This window comes from Piliocolobus tephrosceles, chromosome 4 (assembly GCF_002776525.5).
Source record: "Piliocolobus tephrosceles isolate RC106 chromosome 4, ASM277652v3, whole genome shotgun sequence".
NCBI lineage: Eukaryota > Metazoa > Chordata > Mammalia > Primates > Cercopithecidae > Piliocolobus > Piliocolobus tephrosceles.
Window position 1 is genome coordinate 117,328,688 of NC_045437.1, and position 22,077 is coordinate 117,350,764.

General features: G+C 47.2%; 1 protein-coding gene across 1 annotated transcript in view; it reads right to left on the reverse strand.

Annotated features, from left to right (window-relative positions):
* Positions 1-10,273: 10,273 nt before the first annotated feature.
* Positions 10,274-22,077, reverse strand: part of BNIP1 (BCL2 interacting protein 1) — a 21,412-nt gene continuing 9,608 nt past the window's right edge. Inside the window, exons 3-6 of the mRNA XM_023218957.2 lie at positions 20,749-20,840; positions 16,362-16,463; positions 15,149-15,267; positions 10,274-10,937 (exon numbers count right to left, since the gene is read on the reverse strand). Of these exons, the coding sequence (XP_023074725.1) occupies positions 10,741-10,937; positions 15,149-15,267; positions 16,362-16,463; positions 20,749-20,840 (510 nt within the window). The 3' untranslated portion in view covers positions 10,274-10,740. The remainder of the gene's footprint in view (positions 10,938-15,148; positions 15,268-16,361; positions 16,464-20,748; positions 20,841-22,077) is intronic.

Here is a 22,077-nt window from a genome sequence, read left to right on the forward strand (position 1 = left end):
CAGTCTGGCTGAGGGCCCTGGAGGCTGGGACACGACACCCTTCTCTCAGCCCTCATCACAGTCTGTGAGGTAAGCACTTGCCTTCCATCTGTTTTGTTTTGTTTTTGTTTTTGCTTACTTACCTTTTTTCTTTTGAGACAGAGTCTTGCTCTGCCACCCAGGCTGGAGTGCAGTGGCACTATTTCAGCTCACCGCAACCTCCACCTCCTGGGTTCAAGCCATTCTCCTGCCTTAGCCTCCTGAGTAGCTGGGATTACAGGTGCCCACCACCACATCCGGCTAATTTTTGTATTTTTAGTAGAGACGGGGTTTCACCGTGTTGGCCAGGCTGGTCTCAAACTCATGACCTCAAGTGATCTGCCCGACTCAGCCTCCCAAAGCGCTGGGATTACAGGCATGAGCCACTGCACCTAGCGTCTCTTTTTAACCAGATCTCTCTTGAACTCATCACCACAGCGAAGGCACCAAGCCATTCATGAAGGAATCCGCCCCCATGACCCAAACACCTCCCACTAGGTCTCACCTCCAACACAGGAGATCACATTTCAACATGCGATTTGGAGGGGATGCACGGCCAAACCGTATCAGTGTCCATCAACAGAGAACAGAGCAAATTATTATTATTATTATTATTATTATTATTATTATTAATTATTATTATTTTGAGATGGAGATGCGCTCTTGTTGCCCAGGCTGGAGTGCAATGGCATGATCTTGGCTCACTGCAACCTCTGCCTCCCAGGTTCAAGTGATGCTCCTGCCTCAGCCTCCCCAAGTAGCTGAGATTACAGGCGCCTGCCACCACGCCCAGCTAATTTCTTATATTTAATAGAGACGGGGTTTCACCATGTTAGTCAGGATGGTCTCAAACTTCTAACCTCAGGTGATCCACCTGCCTTGGCCTCACAAAGTGCTGGGATTACAGGCGTGAGCCACCACTCCTGGCCTACAGAGTAAATTATTTACAGTGTGTCTCAGTGGGACATTATGCAGGCATTTGAAAGAATGTGGCAGCTCTGGCCGGGTGAGGTGGCTCACACCTGTAATCCCAGCACTTTGGGAGGCGGAGGCAGGTGGATCACGAGGTCAGGAGATCAAGACCATCCTGGCTAACACGGTGAAACCCTGTCTCTACTAAAAAAAAAAAAAATAGCTGGGCTTGGTAGTGGGCGCCTGTAATGCCAGCTACTCGAGAGGCTGAGGCAGGAAAATGGCGTGAACCTGGGAGGCAGAGGTTGCAGTGAGTCGAGATCACACCACTGCACTCCAGCCTGGGTGACAGACCAAGATTCTGTCTCAAAAAAAAAAAAGAACATGGCAGCTCTGTGGAAACTGAAACGGAGGATCACCAAGATACACTGATGACAGTGCAAGACTGTGTGCATAGCAATCTTCCATTTGGATAATTTTATGTTCACACATGTATACACATATATACACATAAACTCACAGATACTTGAATACAGGGGCAAAGTATTTAACAATCGGCAGAGAAGGTGCCACCTGTTAGCAGAGAGGCTGGCAGGTGTGCTGCATCGCTGCATCCCACCCAAAGGCTAAGCCTGAGCCTGCTTTTGTGGATATAAAAGAACATGTTTGGAAGGAGATATAAGAAGCTCATGGCAGTGCTTGTGTATTAATTATAAAGCTTTTGATGGAAAAGGAGATAAGCTAACCCAACTAATACTCAACTCTTACAACTCAACAAGAAGAAACCAACCAACCTAATTAAAAAATGGTCAAAATATTTGAAAAGGGCTGCGTGCATTGGCTCATGCCTGTAATCCCAGCACTTTGACAGGCCAAGGCAGGTGGATCACTTGAGACCAGGAGTTCAAGCCCAGCCTGGCCAACATGGCAAAACCTCTTCTCTACTGAAAATATAAAAATTAGCCTGGTGTGGTGGCACACACCTGTAATCCCAGCTACTCAGGAGGCTGAGGCAGGAGAGTCGCTTGAATCCAGGAGGTGGAGGTTGCAGTGAACCGAAATGGCACCACTGAACTCCATCCAGCCTGGGCGACACAGTAAGACTCCATTTCAAAAAAAAAAAACAACTTTTTTTTTGAAAAGACATATCTTAGTCCATTCAAGCTGAGATAACAAAATACCATAAACTGGGTGGCTTACAAACAACAGAAATAAATTTCTCACAGTCCTGGAGGCTGGGATGTCCAAGAGCAAGACACTGACAGATTCAGTGTCTGGCGAGGGCCAATTTCCTGGTTCCTAGATGACACCTTCTTGCTGTGTCCTTGCATGGTGGAAGGGGTCAGGGGTCTCTCTAGGGCCTCTTTGGGCCTCTTTTATAAGGGCACTAATCCCATTCATGAGGGCTCCACCCTCATAACCTAATCCCACCTCCCAAAGGCCCCACCTTCTACTACCCTCACCTTGGGGGTTAGGATCTCAACATATTAATTGGGACAGGGACAGGAAATCACAAACATTCAGACCATAGCAAGACACTTCATCCAAGAAGATATGTGGCCAGTGAATAAGCACATAACATCATTATCCTTAGGAAATGCAAACTAAAGCCACAATAAAGACTCCAACACACTCACCAGAAGGGCTAATTTTTTTTTTTTTTTTTTTGAGGCAGAGTCTTGCTCTGTCACCCAGGCTGGAGTGCAGTGGTGTGATCTCGGCTCACTGCAACCTCTATTTCCCAGATTCAAGCGATTCTCCTGCCTCAGCCTCCTGAGTAGCTAGGATCACAGGCACCCGCCACCATGCCCAGCTAATTTTTGTATCTTTAGTAGAGACAGGGTTTGACCATGTTAACTAGGCTTGTCTCGAACTCCGGGCCTCAAGTGATCTGCCCACCTCGGCCTCCCAAAGTGCTGGGATTATAGGGGTGAGCCACTGTATCCGGCCCAGAATGGCTAAAATGTAAAAGGCTGACAATACCGGTGTTGGTAAGGACATAAAGTAACTAGAACTTTCTCACACAGTGGGACTGTAAATGATGCAACTACTCTGGGAACAGTTTGGGAGTTTCTTATAAAGTTAAACACATGTTTATCATATGGCTCAACCAATATGCTCCAGGTGTTTCACTGAATACAGATGAAAGCATAGGTCCATGCAAAGGCTTGTACCTGAATGTTCATATGAGCTTTACTTGTAATAGCAAAAATCAGAAATAATCAAATGTCCATCAACAGGGGAATGAATAAACAAGCTGATACAGCCATGCAATGGAACACTACTATGCAATAAAACGGAATGAATTATCCATACATTCAACAACACACATGAACCTCAAAATAATTATACCGAGTGAAAGAAGCCACACCCCCAAAACTAGTGTGTGATCCATTTATAGTAAATGATCAAATGTAAACTAGTCTAGGGTGTTAGAAAGCTGGTCAGGGAGATCTGGAGACAGTGTGGGAATGGGTGGGGGACAGTGAGGACACACAGGTTCCAAAGGGTCCCGGAACCACTCTGGGGGATATGGAATAGGCTGGTTATCTTGATTGTGGCTTTACATATCCTAAAACCCATCAAATTGTACAGTTTATGTAAAGTTTATTACATAAAAATTCTAGGTGGAGGCCAGTGGATTACTTGAGCTTTGGAGTTCAAGATCAGCCTAGGCAACATGGTGAAACTGTCTATACAAAAAATCAAAATTAGCTGGATATGGTGGCTCTCATCTGTAGTCCCAGCTACTTGGCAGGCTGAGCCTGGAGCGTCGCTTGAGCCCAGGAGACGGAGTTATGATCACAACAAAGGTGGAGAAGAGGGAGAAAAGAAGAAAAAGACACATAATCCACTCCCAACTGTTAATGGCAATTGTCCTACATGGGATTATGACTTTTTTTTTTTCCTCTCTCTCTCTGTTGCCCAGGCTGGAGTGCAGTGGTGCAATCTTGGCTCACTGCAACCTCCGCCTCCTGGGTTCAAGCGATTCTCCCATCTCAACCTCCTGAGTAGCTGGGATTACAGGCGCACACCATCACACACAGCTAATTTTTGTATTTTTAGTAGAGACAGGGTTTCACCATGTTGGCCAGGCTGGTCTCGAATTCCTCAAGTGATCTGCCTGCCCTGGCCTCCCAAAGTGCTGGAATTATAGGCATGAGCCACCGCGCCCGGCCACACTATGACTCCATATTATCTTTTGGGGGAGGAATTTGTTTTGGTTAGATATATTTCCTAGTTTTCCCACAATTAATATATATTGCTTTTGTAAACCAAAAGGTATCTGAAACAGGTCTCAATCAATTTAAAGGTTTATTTTGTCAAAGTTAAGGACATATCTGGAAGATAAAAACACAGAATCACAGAAACAGTCCGTGTTCTGTGCCTTTCTCTGAGGATGATTTTGAGGGCTTCAATATTTAAAGAGGAAAAGCTGGCTGGAAGGGAAAGAGGGAGGCTGTATGGTCACCCACAGGCTGCAAGGGAGAAGGAGCAGGTACGGGGATGGTCAATTATGAATTCTCTGGTGCTCAGCAAATTAGCACTTTGTATAAGGTAAGGTGAACATAGAGTAGCCACCTGTGGAGATATTTAACCTTTTATCTGTAGCTATTTGCTGAGGAACCAAAGGAAAGGCAATTTCTTGTGTGACTCAGCTTTCAGCTTAATTTTTTTTTCTTTCGGCATAGTGAATTGGAATTCACTATGGGGTCTCAATATACCCTCTTGTGTATCTGTGTGACTTCAGGTCAGTCTCTGACAAGCTGTTGGCTCTGCAAGGCAGGTGGGATCTTACTCTTCTGTCCACAGGATGCAGCAGAGTGTAGCTTTAGTACACACTCAGTAAGATATGGGAATGGACGGGAGGATGAGGTCCCTCAGGATGGCAGCAGGAGTTCGCAGAGTCTGACAGCTCACACCCTCTTGGTCCTCTAACCCGTTGCTTCTGAAGCCTGTTCAGGTGGCAGTGGAGAATGCCACGGAAAAGCTATCTCTTGCAAACCAAGAAGGGCTTTCTTAAAAATTATGAAATTTCTGCCAGGAGCACTCTTGTTCTTCGTACCAGTCAGGGTATCGGATTAAAACGGATTCACCATTTGTTCCTTCTTCCACCATATTCATTTGGTATTCTATGGATTCATTTTATTTAGGGGTACTTTGCCAGCAAACAAGATTGCAGGGGAGGAAGGGGAAGAGTAAAAATTTAAGAATAAGAAAAAAAGAGAACATTGCACATTAAGCTAATTCTACCCATCTTTTTTTTCCATGGATCAGGAAAGATGGCCAATCTGCCCGGGCCTGCTTTGCCTCTCTCAGTCCTTTGCCATTTGGGAAACTCTGCACCATCCCTGGGTCCTGATTTCTTGCCTACCCCAGCATCCTCTTCTTCTTTGCCTAAGCGCTGTTTTCCTAAAGTCAAGCCCCAGACAGAAAGGGGTATGAGACCGCTTTGTTTGGGAGAGAATGCAGCAGCCGCCAGGGTCACTGTGTGAAGGACACTGCGGGAGCTCCTGGCACGCGTCTTGCCCTTTGATCATCCCAGCACCACTAAGAGGTCAGAACTATCGCGGAGGAGGCGATCCATTGCTGAAGGCATATGGCCAGGAAGAGTACAACCAGAATCCAGGTCTCTGCCACCAAAGGTCACACTTTTGACTGAGGTGCTGTGGCCCATTAAAGATGCAAGTTGACCAACACTATGAGCCCTGAGGCTTCTGGTGTGTAGCAGCCTGGGCCTGCTGCTAGGGACTGAAGGGACATTGGGGTGATAACACCCATCCCTCCCCTCACCCCCAGGCTGAGCCTTTCATTCCTGACAACAGGGCTGAGACTCCTGTCTGCTATCTCTTAGATTAGCCCACAGCTATTTTTATTCTGCTCTTGCTTAGGGAAGAAACACAGCTAGGGGAAGCCCTCCAGCAGGGCCCCAGGGAAGACCACCATTAGCCAAGGAAGAACACAGAACCGCCTCACTATCTTTTTTCAGTCACCTACATACACTAACACAACGTATTGATGCCTTCTTTTCAGAACAAGGTTGACGCGAATCTGTCCAAATAAAGCGAACGCTCATCTCCTAGTTTGGTGGGAAAGAGGTTTCAAGGAGATGAGCTGGACGAAGGGAAAAGGGACCCAAGAAGGGGAAAGTAGGAAGCAGGCCAGGGAAGCCCGGGAAGGCCCAGGCCGTGGGGTGGGGAGCGATCAGGAACATGGGGCGGATGAGGAGCAGCAGCCATGGGGCAGTGGAGCTGATCAGGGTCTGGAGCTCGCCTGGGAGGGCTGCACTACACATTCGACTTTTGAATTATGGCTGAGTATCCTGTAGATATGGTCAATGTGTAGGGACATGGATGACCTTGCCCTTGATACAAAGAGAACAAGATCTGAGGCATTTAAGCCTGAATAGGAGGGGAGTTGCCAGAGAGGTAAGGGGGAAGCCAAGAGAGTGTGGCACCACATAGCTGGGGAGCTTTCTGGAGGAACCAATGCCCAACAGGGCCAACAACAGTGAGAGGTAAGAAAAGGGTGAGTAGGGGCGGGAGATGGCCTCCAGGTTGGAGGTCATCCTGAGGTCACTGAGCCCCTACACTCAGCTCTTGCCACGCGGCCTTGCTTGACGTTCTCGGATGTGCCAGTGTGCCCCTGCCCAGCCTTTGCTCTAGCTGCTCCCTCTGTGAGGAACCCTCTCCTCTCAACTGTCCCCAGGACTCACCTCCCCTGCCTCAAGTCTTTGCTCAAACCCTACCCCAGTGAGACCAACCCTGACCACTCTGCTTAACACTGCAAACCTGCCCCCACCTCTCCATGCAGATCACCATCAATCAGCTCCACTCTTCCCAAATCGCTTATTTCCGGGATTGTTATCATCTGCCCACCATCCCCCACACACCAGAAGCTCCACGACGACAGACAATCTTTGTTTTGTTCACTGTGTAGCTCTAACACAAGTGCCTGGTAGATAGTAGGTGCTCAGTAAATACTTTTTGAATGAAAGATCTCCTGATGGCTGCTCCATAACTTTAACTCCTTGCCTGTCAGCTCATCAAAACGTCACAGCTGAGCTGGGCACAGTGGCTCATGCCTATAATCCCAGTACTTTAGGAGGCTGAGGCAGAAGGATTGCTTGAGCCCACGAGTTTGAAACCAGCCTGGGCAACAAAGTGAGACTTCATCTCTACAAAAAATAAACAAAATTTAGCCAGGCGTGGTGGTGCACACCTGTAGTCCCAGCTACTCAGGAGGCTGAGGTGGGAGGATCTCTTGAGCCTGGAAGACAGAGTTTGCAGTGAGCCATTATCACACCACTGCACTCCAGCCTGGGCAAAAGAGTGAGACCCTGACTGAAAAAAAAAAAAAAAAACAAATGTAGAAATGTAGCATCTGAGCTTGCATTACTGTTTAACAGTGAAAATTAAGGCCACTTAGGAAACATATTCCAAAAACAAAATACAGGTAAGCTTCATACATTTATGTTTTAAAAAATCTGGCCAGGCGCGGTGGCTCACGCCTGTAATCCCAACACTTTGGGAGGCCAAGGCAGGTGGATCACGAGGTCAGGAGTTCAAGACCAGCCTGGCCAAAATGGTAAAACCCAGTCTCTACTAAAAATTAAAAAAAAAAAAATTAGCCAGGCATGGTGGTTGGTGCCTGTAATCCCAGCTACTCGGGAGGCTGAGGCAGAGAATTGCTTGAACCCAGGAGGCGGAGGTTGCAGCGAGCTGGGATAGTGCCACAGAACTCGAGCCTGGGTGACAGACCGAGACTCCGTCTCAAACAAACAAACAAACAAACAAAAATCTGATACCTACATATATATACTGCATATACATATGCAGTACATATATAAGTATACATGCAGTGCATATATATCCATAAGAACATTTCAAATGGACCGATGAAGATTACCACACTCACTGCAAGATGGTAGAGCAAATGTGGACACTGCCCTCTCATGGTTGAGCATGGAGAGGGCCGCACTCTGCCTTGGGGAAGGATTCACCCTGGTGGCTGATGGAGGTTGCAAGATGTTGTTATCAATGACATTTCAAAATGGGTCATATTTGACTCTATTTTCAGAAGGAGGCAAGTAAAAGAGGAATACAGTGTCAAAGGGAGCACTTTTAGGGCATACAGAGCCCACGCAATTCCATATTGTGAGGAGGATGTTGACAATTAGTGGGAAGCAGTAAGGAAAAATGTTAAGACAAGAAAATCCTAACTTGATAACATCCATCTGCTGCACTTACAGCTGGAATCTGAATGGGAATTTCCCATCTGTGCTTTATTCTCAGCTTTAATTTGACTATAAATAAGACACATGTGTGCACAATCTGCAGCGAATGTCTTTTGGGGCCAGGAATTGTTTAAGGATGATATACAGCCTACAAAATATCTGTGCTTGCGTGTGTGCATGTGTGTATTTGGAATCCACTCATGAAGCTAGTCTGAGATGTGCAGCTAGGTTTTTATAACTTGGTGCCATGATGATCTGCCTCTTTATAACTGAGGCTGTAACTCTTGACATCCTCTGCTCAAACACCTCTAACAGAATGCTGGTGCCTGGCCCAGCTTTTCCAGAAGCACCTCTGCTGTCAGCTGCAGGAAATCTCAGTGCCCAGGGCCCTGGGGGTGGCAGCATTTGGAAACGCCATGGCAGGCCTGGTCTGAAGACAGCTAGCTACACTTGCTGCTTTATATTCTCTTTGGATTCTCAAGTTGACTCTATGAGGACCCATATGGACTATCTCCTCCATTTTACAGATGGGAAGACTGAGGTTTAGCAACATAAGGTAACTTGCCAATGGTCCTGCGGTCCATTAGCAGTGGAGCCAAATCTCAAAACCCAGTGTTTGAGCCAAGGGTCAAAGTCCATGTTCTTTCCACTTTCCCTTCAGCCTCCACACTGCCCCTCCCAAGTCCTCTGGGGCTATAAAGAGTGGGGGAGGCTGGGATTTCAAGCTTGAGGTCAGCCAGGCCTGTAGCACAAAAGACACAGCACCTCTAGGGCTGGCCTAGCCTGGGCCCTCTCCCTCCGGTCTGGACAGAACTCAGGCTCACACAGTCTCAGCTTCTCACTAGCTTCTCCCTCCTTGGTTATACTTAGCTCTGGACATCAGAGAGAAAGGCATGTGCCAGCCCGAATCACTGCATACCCCCAGGCCTGGCCAGGCTGCTGTGGTAGAGAAAGGCATCTCTCAACCTTTTCAGATGTTGGTATGAGCCACTTCCAACAAGGGCTGTTTTCTGTTCTGTTTCTTTTTTTGTTTGTTTGTTTGTTTGTTTTTTTAATACAGACAGGGTGTTGCTATGTTGCCCAGCTGGTCTTGAACTCCTAGGCTCAAGTGATCATCCTGCCTCAGCCTCCCAAAATGCTGGGATTAGAGGTATCAGTCACCACACCTAGTTGAACAGGGGCTGTTGGACCCTCCTTCCTGATAGTCTGGAAGATTTTATGTCTGTGCCTCCTTCTGTTCCTCCTTGAGGGAGGAACCACGTCTGGTTTACCAATGTATTTGTAATGTTCAGCAGTGTCTATAACACCCTGTGTGTGGCAGCTATTTAATAGTTCCTTGTTGTTGGGTGGGGACAAAAAGAAAATAATAATGATAATTCTTTGTTGAATGAATGAATAAATAATCTAAGTTCATGTCCTAGAAATCCAGACATCAAGAAAAGAGGGCCGGGCTTGGTGGCTCACACCTGTAATCCCAGCACTTTGCGAGGCCAAGACGGGTGGATCACCTGAGGTCAGGTGTTTGAGATCAGCCTGGCCAACATGGAGAAACCCTATCTCTACTATAAAAATACAAAAATTAGGGCCGGGCGCGGTGGCTCAAGCCTATAATCCCAGCACTTTGGGAGGCCGAGACGGGCGGATCACGAGGTCAGGAGATCGAGACCATCCTGGCTAACACGGTGAAACCCCGTCTCTACTAAAAAATACAAAAAACTAGCCGGGCGAGGTGGCGGACGCCTGTAGTCCCAGCTACGCGGGAGGCTGAGGCAGGAGAATGGTGTAAACTCGGGAGGCGGAGCTTGCAGTGAGCTGAGATCCAGCCACTGCACTCCAGCCCGGGCGACAGAGCGAGACTCCATCTCAAAAAAAAAAAAAAAAAAAAAAAAAAAAAACTACAAAAATTAGCAGGGTGTGGTGGTGCATGCCTGTGATCCTGGCTACTTGGGGGGCTGAGGCAAGAGAAACTCTTGAACCCAGGAGGCAGAGGCTGCAGTGAGCCAGGATTGCACCATTGCACTCCTGCCTGGGCGACAGAGTAAGTCTCCATCTCAAAAAAAAAAAAAAAAAGAAAAAAGGAAAGAGGAGCACACATTCCCAGAGGGCTATCTTACAAAATCCAATACATTTTATTCTATTAAATAAAATCAAGTTTATTCAAGGAATGACCAGGAGTTTTCATCACCTTTCTTCCTACCTCTTCTCTCTTCACTCCACCAGATCTGGCATTTAAGGGCACGGTGGGAGAGGGAGACAGGAGAGGCACCGGGTCCTGGAGGCTGGACTTTAAGTGCCCCACACAGTGGCGGCGGCCTCCCGTAGTGCATGATGGCGGAAGGGGGCAGTTTCTATGTCCCCAGGGCGGCATCCCAATGACTGGCCTGCCTCCCATGGCTCTGTTCACCCTTTACAAGCCAGCCACTTGCAGAAAAGTGGGGCACTATGTTCCATCCAACCTGCAGGCAACTGGCACAAATGGAGGGATGTGTGGCTCAGCTTGGCAGCCTAGAGCTCAGGAACCAGGATCCTGAAAAACAGGAGCTGAAAGGGCCAGAACTGGCACCTTTGGGATCTCACAAAAATGGAAAGAGCCGCTTTTTCACGATATAGAGGACTGTAGCAAGAAACAGAGCCAGCGCAAGGAAGATGAGAAGCTTGTCCGTCAGCTCCCGGCGATTGTATTTTGTGATAAGCTTCCGGCCCAGCTGGATGGTCCCTGACATGGACTTAAATTCTTCATTTGCATCCAGGATCGTTCGTGAAGAAGTGACTGAAACAAGAGAGGAAGGAGGCCGAACTCAGAGAGACTGCAGCTCAAGATCCAAAGACCTCACTCTGCTGGCTGGGACGCTGATAAAAACCAGCATTCTCAAGCGAGTTCCTCTGAGCTGGAATCAAAGCATGTGGAGACCAGCCAAGGAGTGGACAAGGAAAGGCTCCTCCCCAGGTCCCATCAGCTCCAGAGAGTGAGGTGGTTTGTTTGGGAGTCCCTGAACATGAATGTCACCAGGGAGAAGGGCAGAAGAGGCTTGCTCACCCAGCCACCTCCTCAGCTCTCTGAAGCAGATGGACGCTGTTCAGGGGAACCACCAGCCACAAAACCAACCCAAGGATCTTGGGTGGGCAATGTGAGGTCTGTGTTGGGGCAGCAGCCGAAGGCACCAGAACCTTCCACCTGTGAGGTGTGGCCTCTAGGACATCTGCTGGCCAGACTGGCTCTTTGCAGGATCTCAAAAGGGCAAGGGTGTGCCAGGCTCTGCCTTAAGCCCTCACACATGCCAGTCCCTCAGTCCAGGGACCCTGGCTGTAGCTTTAAGAAGGTGACACCTAAGAAGAGGCCAATATCCCTTAAGGGATCATTGTGCCCAGAGTCAGATGTATTTCTGAGTATGGGTATCTGGACTTGACGCTGAGGGTAGAAGGTGTACCTGGCGAGGTTCTCTCACAAAACAGCGTGAGGCATCATCAGAAAAGCCACTGAATAGAATACGTTGAGTGAAAAGGGAAAGTGTAAAGGAACACCTGTGAAATGTTTCCATTTAGGTAAGAAACAGGGAGATAAAATAGTATTTCATTTGCTTAAGTTACAAAAGCTTGGAGGATCACAAGATTTTTTTTTTAAAAGACACTGGTAACAGTGGTTGCCTCTGGGAAGTGGACCAGAGGGCTGACAGGTAGGGGTCAGCTGGAGGTCAGAACAGAGAGTGATCTTTTCTGTGTCCCTTTTGTACTGCCCAGAGCTGTGCTGGCCAATATGGCAGCCCCTAGACATGCAAGGCTGCTGTGCATATAAAAACGTGGCTAATCCAAATGGAGATGTCAGTGAGTGTCAAATCCACAAAACGTTTTTTTGTTTGTTTGTTTTTGAGATGCAGTCTCACTCTGTCATCCAGGCTGGAGTGTAGTAGCATGATCTTGGTTCATCACAACCTCCACCCCCCGGGTTCAAATGATTCTCCTGCCTCAGCCTCCCGAGTAGCTGGGATTACAGGCATGCACCACATGCCCAGCTAATTTTCTTTCTGTATTTTTTGTAGAGATGGGGTTTCACCATGTTGGCCAGGCTGGTCTCGAACTCCTGACCTCAGGTGATCCACCTGCCTCGGCCTCCCAAAGTGCTGTGATTACAGGTGTGAGCCACTGTGCCTGGCCAAAATCCACACAATGTTTCAAAGACTTAATATGAGAAAAAGGGCCAGGTGCAGTGGCTCATGCCTGTAATTCCAGCACTTTGGGAGACTGAGGCGGGCAGATCACGAGGTCAGGAGATCGAGACCATCCTGGCTAACATGGTGAAACCCCGTCTCTACTAAAAATACAAAAAACTAGCCGGGCGAGATGGCGGGCGCCTGTAGTCCCAGCTACTCGGGAGGCTGAGGCAGGAGAATGGCGTGAACCTGGGAGGCGGAGCTTGCAGTGAGCCGAGATCGCGCCACTGCACTCCAGCCTGGGCGACAGAGCGAGACTCTGTCTCAAAAAAAAAAAAAAAAAAGAGAAAAAGGAATGTAAAATATCTCAATAATTTTTAATATTAGTTGTATGTTGAAATTACAATATTTTACATAATGGATTAAATAAACTATCTTATTAAAATTAATTTCTTATGTTTCTTTTTACTTTTTAAAATGTGCCTACTAGAAAATTTAAAGTTCCATATGTGGCTCCTGTTACATTTCTGCTGGCAGTCCTGGGCTGGAGTTTTTATCCTTCTCTATGTTGTATGTGTTACCTTTTCACAAAATTAAAAGCTAACAAGTAAATAAGATAAATTATCAGAGGAAACACAGCAGCGTTTTGAAAATGACAGATAAAAGGAGAAAACACAGAACAGGAATCCTTCTCTGCCCACTTTCTCCACGCCTGCCTGCTGCAATTTCAAAACCCTGATAGGCCTTTCCTTCTAAACTTTATTATTATGGAGAATTTCGAACCATCACAAAGGAGACAGCATATCATGAAATGTCATGTGTCCACCACCCATAACTAAAGACCACCAACCTCTGAAATCCTGTCCCCCTCTCCCACAACTCCCAACTCCTGCAATTGTACAGCAAATTCCAGACACCATATTCCTAATGAGCTTTTTGTTTCAAAATTATGGTCCTCGTAGGCTTTTAAATCAAGCTGAATTTGTGAGGCATAAGAAAGGGGTTAAGAACTGTATTCTTCCCTTTTCTTCAATAGCTATCGCTTCTACGAAATGGGCCCCGAGAACACTGGAACCCTCTCAACACCCCAGAAGCCACCAGCATTTGTGTCTCCTTCCCACTCTTAGCAGGGGGTGTCCTGTCACCACACCACAGCATAAAAGCCCTGGACTCGGCTGGGCGCAGTGACTCATGCCTGTAATCCCAGCACTTTGGGAGGCCCAGGCAGGCGGATCACAAGGTCAGGAGATGGAGACCGTCCTGGCTAACACAGTGAAATCCTGTCTCTACTAAAAATACGAAAAATTAGCCAGGAGTGGTGGCAGCGCCTGTGGTCCCAGCTACTCGGGAGGCTGAGGCAGGAGAATGGCGTGAACCCGGGAGGCAGAGCTTGCAGTGAGCCGAGATGGCGCCACTACACTCCTACACTCCAGCCTGGGCGACAGAGCGAGGCTCCGTCTCAAAAAAAAAAAAAAAAAAAGCCCTGGACTCAGAGGCCAAGTTGTCTCCTTGCTCCCTCTCTCTCCAAGCACACACTGAGAGGAAGCCCCTGGCTGGTTCCGAGCCCAAATGTTCAGGTAAGTTGCAAGCCCAGGGAGTGACCTTGGGGTCACCTGCTTGCTATCCTTTTGCTTCTGCCTCTTTAGCACACTGAAAAAAAAAAGTGGTTCAAAATTATAATTTCTAGGGGTGATCACGGTATTGTAGTTACGGGGTTGTTTCTGCTCTTTCCCCAAAGAGTCCCTTATCTTTTAGACAGCTGTACTGAGATATTTATGGACGATGTCTGGGATTTCCTTCAAAATAATCCAGATGGGGGATGGGCTGAGGGTAGAACTGAAAGGAGACTGGCTGGGGTAATGGGCTCAGGGGATTCAGGATACCATGCTTTCTACTTTTGTCCATGTGTGCAATTTTCCAAAAGCGTTTTAAGGAGTAAACACCCTTTTTCTGTTGTCTTATACTGAAGGACCCTGGGGAAGGCTGATGTTCTTCTGCGTCACATAGGAGACACTCTGGGAAAACTATTGGAGGAAACCAGATGGCCTCAAGCAGTCTCTCCTGCAGCCTGTGATTCACATCTTTTAAAAGGAACTCATAGGAAAAATAACGTTGGGGGGTATCATTGTAAACTGAGGTCCTAGCAGTCCTACCAGCAGCCGATTCACCAAACATCTCTTAAAGCAACGATTCCCAAACTTGCCAGGCCATATGGGTCCCCAGAGCCCTCACTGAAAATCAGGCTCCCAGGCCCCTTACCCAGCCCTGCCAACACCCTCTCTAGGAGAGGGGCTGGGGACCTCTGCTTTTCACATGGGCCCCTGCAAATGCTCCCCCTGAGGAAACATTGATAGGGGTGTGGGGTCTTCTAGTAAATAGAAATATGGGCCGGGCACAGTATCTCACGCCTGTAATCCCAGCACTTTGGGAGGCTGAGGCGGGCAGATCACCTGAGGTCGGGAGTTTGAGACCAGCCTGACCAACATGGAGAAACCCTGTCTCTACTAAAAATACAGAATTAGCTGGGTGTGGTGGCACATGCCTGTAATCCCAGCTACTCGGGAGGCTGAGGCAGGAGAATCACTTGAACTCCAGCCTGGGCAACAAGAGAGAAACTCTATCTCAAAAAAAAAAAAAAAGAGAGAGAGAAATACGAGCAGCACATCCCACTCTGGATAAGACCACGGTGTCAAGTCATCTCATGAGGGAGAAGCCACCCAAGTCAGTGAACTTCGTGTGGGCTGTGGTGGAGGAGCCCAGAGTGGAGGTGCTGGGACAAGGGCCCTAGAGCAGTGTCTCTGGGAGAAGCTTCCTGCTCCAGGCCCGGCTTTACCTAGAGACTGCATGGCCTCCTCGCTCTGCTGGACCTGCTGGGCCATCATCCTGCTGATCCCCATGAGACTCTCAGTGATGCTACTGGACGTCTGGGCCAGGCTCTCTTTGGTGGTTTTCCTAAAAGTTCAGAGGAAGAGAAAGGGGAAGAATGTCAACAAAAGCCTCCCTGCAAGAAGGCCCCATATCCAAATGAGATCTCATGTTTTACCTATCCAATTAGTATATATATTTTAAATGATCACATTCAATGCTGGAAAGGGTATGCTGAGACCCACGCCCCTGTGGACTGCTAGTAGGAACATAAACCAGTGCTGCCTTCTGTAAAGCAATTTGCCAATTTAGGAGCCTTGGTAATGTTCAATCCTTTGACTCAATCATCTCATCCCTGGAAATCCCTCCAAAGGAGACATCCAAAATGCAGATAAAGCCTTATGTTCTAAGACGTACCCTGGTGTATTACTTACACTCCTGAAACATTAGAAATGCAAACACACACAGGGGACTGTATTAACATACAATCTACATACTATGTACTGTCAGAATTAGGCTTAAAAAGTTGTTTTTTTTTTTAAATGAGCAACTCTTGTGCTGAAACAGCAGAATATGAATTTTATATATGGTACAATTTTGACTTTGTAAGAAATGTAGAAGAAGTAAAAATGAGGGAGGGAATATACCAAAATGTTTATGAGTAATAAGATTCGATATTTTCGGCTGGGCACGGTGGCTCACACCTGTAATCCTAGCACTTTGGGAGGCTGAGGTGGGTGGATCACCTGAGGTCAGGAGTTCAAGACCAGCCGGGCCAACATGGTGAAACCTCCTCTCTACTAAAAATACAAAAAATTAGCTGGGTGCAGTCGCGCGCAACTGTAATCCCAGCTACTCGGGAGGCTGAGGCAGGAGAATCACTTGAACCCGGGAGGCAGAGGTTGCAGTGAGCCGAGATGGCGCCACTGCACTTCAGCCTGGGCTACAAGAGTGAGACTTTGTCTCAGGAAAAAAAAATTGATATTTTAATTTTGTAATTCATACTTTACCAATTTACTACAAATAAGTATGCATTTCTTTCAAACTTAAAAAAAAAATTACTTACACAATCAAATTAAACACCAAGCTGAAAACAAGAGGGGGTTTCCTACAGTGGGTTGTACACCTTGCCAATTGTTATCCATTTTTATCAGAGCCCAGAAAAATAAAATAATAGGTACCTTTGCCTTAAGAGATCTCCTCCCTGAAGAAGTTCTGCTTTCTCTAGATTGTCGATTGCAATTTTGCAGGTGAGATTAGCTTTCCTCCATGAGGTCTGATTGCTGGAATTGGAAGGTTCATGTGTGAGTGTGTCCACTCCACCAGGCCATAAGTCAGTTCAATTCACGGCACTTCCCACCAACAAAGGCCACCAGGGGGAAGGCCACCATGGGGGAAGGCCACCAGGCATGGCCTTCAGAGCCCATCCCAACTCCTGCCACTTCCTCCCCCTGGTCCCCCAGCAACTGTTCTTGCTCAGGTCCTGATACCCCTTGACCAGACCCTGAAGGCCATCACGGGGAGGCTCTGTAGCTGTCCCTCTACCCCTGTCAGCCCAAGGGCCTGTGAACATGGCACTCCTCTGTGCACAGCTCCACAATGGCCGGACTCAGGGAGACATCCAAACTTCCCATCTGGGCACACAGGCTCTTCTTCTGTCCTGTTGCCTCTAAGGCTGTACTGCTATGGCCTATATATTAGTTGGTGCCATCCCTTGAGAACCATGACTTACTCATCTCCAGTATCTTGAACAACCATTTCTGGCCCTTCAGCTGCTGAGTTAATATAGTTTGTAGGAAATGAAAAATGGTGGCCAGGCACAGTGGTTCACACCTGTAATCATAGCACTTTGGGAGGCCAAGGTGGGTGGACTGCTTGAGCCCAGGAGTTCGAGACCAGCCTGGGCAACATGGAGAAACCCCATCTCTACTAAAAATACAAAAAATTAGCCAGGCATGGTGTGGTGCATGCCTGTAGTCCCAGTTACCCAGGAGGCAGAGGAGAGAAGATCACCTGAGCCTGGGAAGTGGAGGTTGCAGTGAGCCATGATGGTACCACTATACTCTAGCCTGGGTGACAGAGTAAGACCTTGTCTCAAGAAAAGAAAAAAAAAACACAAGAAGCCAATCTTTCAAAATATTTCTTCAAGGTTTGTTGTTCTTTCTGTACTACAGACCAATCATGAACAACAGAAACATGATGGGTTAGCAGAGTCCTGACTGACACAGCTGATCTACATCCGTCACTTGTGCTAACTTGTGGGTGATAACGGAAAGTTGGTGAACAGCTTCCTGGAGTTAGAAATATGACAGTTGACTGGGCGTGGTGGCTGACGCCTGTAATCCCACTTTCAGAGGCCAAGGTGGGTGGCTCACTTGAGGTCAGGAGTTCAAGACCAGCCTGGCCAACATGGTAAAACCCTGTCTCTACTAAAAATACAAAAATTAGCTGGACATGATGGCAAGTGCCTGTAATTCCAGTTACTTGGGAGGCTGAGGCAGGAGAACCACTTGAACCTGGGAGGCAGAGGTTGCAGTGAGCCAAGATCACGCCACTGCACTCCAATCTGGGCAATGACAGTGAGACTCCATCTCAAAAAAAAAAAAAAAAAAAAGAAATGTGACAGTTGTTGATAGACTATGAAAAAGCTAACTGAGTCTAAGAATCAAACTCATACTTCAGAACTCTTATGTAGCCAGCTCAAACCAATCGTGCTAATCTCTAGAAATACTCAAAACTCAAAACACAGAGTACATGAACTGATAGGGTGGTTTTCTAATAGCACCTCTATGCTGAAGGTCTTAATGAGCACCTCCTCCACCGTTTCACACCTACCACTTTAAAGAATCCATTACATCTGAAACAGTTTGCAAGGGGGTTCTGCAGGGCCCTGGGATCCAGAGATGAATAAGGGGTCTGTACCTCTCCTCTACCACCACACATTCATTTGGGAAAAAGACAAGCAAACAGATACTCACTGTATGGTGTGACAAGCATGATGACCCAAGCAAGCACAACTACTGTTTCAACTGCCAAAGTGTTTTTTTTTTTTTTTTTTTTTTTTGAGACAGGGTCAGCCAGGCATGGTGGCTCACACCTGTAATCCCAGCACTTTGGGAGGCCGAGGCGGGTGGATCACGAGGTCAGGAGATCAAGACCATGCTGGCTAACACGGTAAAACCCCGTCTCTACTAAAAATCCAAAAAAAGAAGCCAGGCGTGGTGGCGGGCCCCTGTAGTCCCAGCTACTCAGGAGGCTGAAGCAGGAGAATGGCGTAAACCCGGGAGGCAGAGCTTGCAGTGAGCTGAGACTGCGCCACTGCACTCCGACCTGGGTGACAGAGCAAGACTCTGTTTCAAAAAAAAAAAAGAAAAGAGATAGGGTCTCGTTCTGTCTCCTAGGGCTAGAGTGCAGCAGAATGATCACGGCTCACTGTAGACTTAACCTCCCAAGCCCACTGCCTTCCTGCCTTGGCCTCCCAAGTAGTTGAGACTAGGAGCACACATCACCATGCCCCCAGCTAACTTTTTTTTTAATAGATGGGGTCTTGCTTTGTTGCCCAGGATGGTCTTAAACTCCTGGGCTCAAGCAGTCCTCCTGCCTCGGCCCCCAAAGTGCTGAGATTATAGGTGTGCGCTACTGCACCCAGCCCCAAAGTATACATTGACAGCTTTCTCTGTTCTGGCCTGTAATGCCACATCGTGGATGGCCATTCCCAGCTTTAAAACCCATGCTAAGCTGAGCGTGTCTGGCATAACTTACTATACTTTATACAAGGGCTCCTCTGTACTCAGTGTTTATAATCTGAGTAGGCTTGGTGGCTCAGGAAAGCAAAAGCCATCATAACATAAAGTAATCGCGAAACAGCCAAGCCCTGGATCACTGCCCACCACTCATACAGCCCTCCCTCTGCTTACACTGGCCTCCCCGTGGCCGTGTTTTTGCCAATCGGGGTCCTCCTGACAGCTGACTGTTACATACACAGCTGCTTTCAGGGAAGATGATGCTGGCAAATTGCTCAAATCAGACACAAAGCCACAAATACAGATCTGGCAGAGGCAGACCACTGAACAAGAGACAAAGAGAAAACCCATATGAATGACAACTTAGCAGGGGTTTCAAAAGAGAATGATCTAGCCAGGCACAGTGGAGTGTGCCTATAGTCCCAACTACTTGGGAAGCTGAGGTGAGAGGATCGCTTGAGCCTAGGAGTTCGAGGCTGCAGTCAGCTATGACTGTACTCCAGACTGCGCAACAGAGCGGGACTTCATTTCTAAAATTTAATTTTTTTAAAAAAAAAAAAATTTTTTTTTAAGATGGTGTCTCACTCTGTCATCCAGGCTGGAGTGCGGCGATCTCAGCTCACTGCAACTTCTGCCTCCCGGGTTCAAGCAATTCTCCTGCCTCAGCCTCCCGAGTAGCTGGGATTACAGGTGCCCACCACCACGCCTAGCTAAGTTTTGTATTTTTAATAGAGACAGGGTTTCACCATGTTGGTCAAGCTGGTCTTGAACTCCTGACCTCGTGATCTGCCCACCTCTGCCTCCCAAAGTGCTGGGATTCCAGGCATGAGCCACCACACCCGGCCAAAAATAAATTTTTAAAAAAGAGAGAATGATTTGAATACCTCAAAGATATTTGGAAAAACCCTCTTTATGATTGCTACAAAAGTCAAATGTGAAGGGAAAGATACTGTTTCACGTTGTCTGGCAATTTCATCGGAAAAGTTAAACCTCTCCCAATTCAATAACAAGAAATGGCATATAGCTATAATTATATAATCAAGGATTAGCACACACCTGCAATTACAACCTCAATGTTGGTTTTATCTTTTGATCTCAATTTTGTTTAATTTACGGTTTTTGTTGCTTTTTTTTTTTTTTTTTTAGATAGCATCCCACTTAAAACCTTCTAAATTGTGGTCCACCTTAAGCAAGTTTTCTTTCTGTAGATTTTTTTCTGGTACCAATTATCCTTATATAAAAAAATGACCCTGTATTACAAAAGCAATTATATTTTTTGGTTAAAAATACACAATACAGTATAATGTTAAATATGCTTTTGTAAACTATGCACAGCTCCACCTGCTCAAATAGGCCCTATTTATCCCTTCCCCACTCGCCCCCACTTGAGAATTACTGATTGGGAGAGAACATTCCACCCATGTGCAACTGACGCAATTGGCCAGGTGCAGTGGCTCACACCTGTAATCCCAGCACTTCGGGAGGCTGAGGTGGGTGAATCACATGAAGACAGTGTTAGAGACTAGCCTGGCCAACATAGCGAAACTCTGTCTCTACTAAAAATACAAAAATTAGCCAGGGGTGATGGCGGGTGCCTGTAATACCAGCTACTCAGGAGGCTAAGGCAGAAGACTTGCTTGAACTCGGGAGGCAGAGGGCGGAGTGAGCCAAGATCAGACCACTGTACTCCAGCCTGGGTCATGGAGCGCGACACTGTCCCTCAAAAAAAAAAAAAATTGCCAGTAAGTCAGGCAAATACACGTGCAAGGCTCACAGGGAACAAGTGAGCCAGCAGAGGCTGCTGGCGGGGGCAGGCCCTGCCTACCTGAGCATCTGCTTTTTGTGATTCTCCACTTCCTGGAGTAGAAGTTGTTTCTCTGACTCTTTGTCTTGCTCTTTAGCCAACTGCTCCAGGTCCTTTGAGGAAAAATAACTCCATGTTAAAATGATTTCAAAAGTCAACATGAAAACAGAAGAGCATTTCTATTTCTGCCAAGGGCATACAATAGCACTTGAAGCACCCTTTTAAAACAGAACACCTCAGAATGCTAGGTAACACTAGCACTTTGTTATAACACATCCTTTTAAATCCATAGCTAAGTCTGCAAGAAAGTAAGGAAAACCCCTATGGCCCAAAAGTGAGAAGGGAACAACAGCTGGAACAGTCAGCCTGGGAGTATGCACGGCTACCCTGGCGTCAGAGCTGCTGCTCCTGTCACCAAGGGCAGGCCCGAAACGAAAAGAAAAACAATGACAAAATACAAGCACACTGATCCCACACTTAGATATCATTAAAATATCAAACTGCTGTTCATTTCCAGATACTCACAATTTCTGTGCCTATTTCATTAAAGACGAGTAATAGGCAGTTTGAGCACTTGAAGGTTTGAGAGCTCATGTAGGGACAGAAAAATGAAGCCTTGGGCCATCTGAGGCTAAGGATGGGAAGATGAACTGAGATCACCACAAATCCAAAACCCACAAAAGGTTATAGACACAGGAAAATAGTCTAGAAAAATGTGCATCTACCAGCACACAATAAAAACATGGATGCCTGCCTTTTTTTTGCTATGAGTTCCAAATAGAGGGGTTAAAAAAAATCTCCCCTGAGAATTTATAACCAACCAGGGAGCTGCTCCTCCCTCTGATCTAGGGTTCAATTTATCTTCCCTGAGTGGTTCGTGAAACTCCATGAAGAGAAATTAACATAAAAAGTGTTCTCGGTTGGGCGCGGTGGCTCACGCCTGTAATCCCAGCAATTTGGGAGGCTGAGGTGGGCAGATCATGAGGTCAGGAGATTGAGACCATCCTGGCTAACACGGTGGAACCCCATCTCAACTAAAAAAACAAAAAATTAGCCGGGCGTGGTGGTAGGCACCTGTAGTCCCAGCTACTCGGGAGGCTGAGGCAGGAGAATGGCGTGAATCCCGGAGGCGGAGCTTGCAGTGAGCCGAGATTGCGCCACTGCACTCCAGCCTGGGCAACAGATAGAGACTGTCTCAAAAAAAAAAAAAGTGGGGCCGGGCGCGGTGGCTCAAGCCTGTAATCCCAGCACTTTGGGAGGCCGAGACGGGCGGATCACGAGGTCAGGAGATCGAGACCATCCTGGCTAACACGGTGAAACCCCGTCTCTACTAAAAAAATACAAAAAACT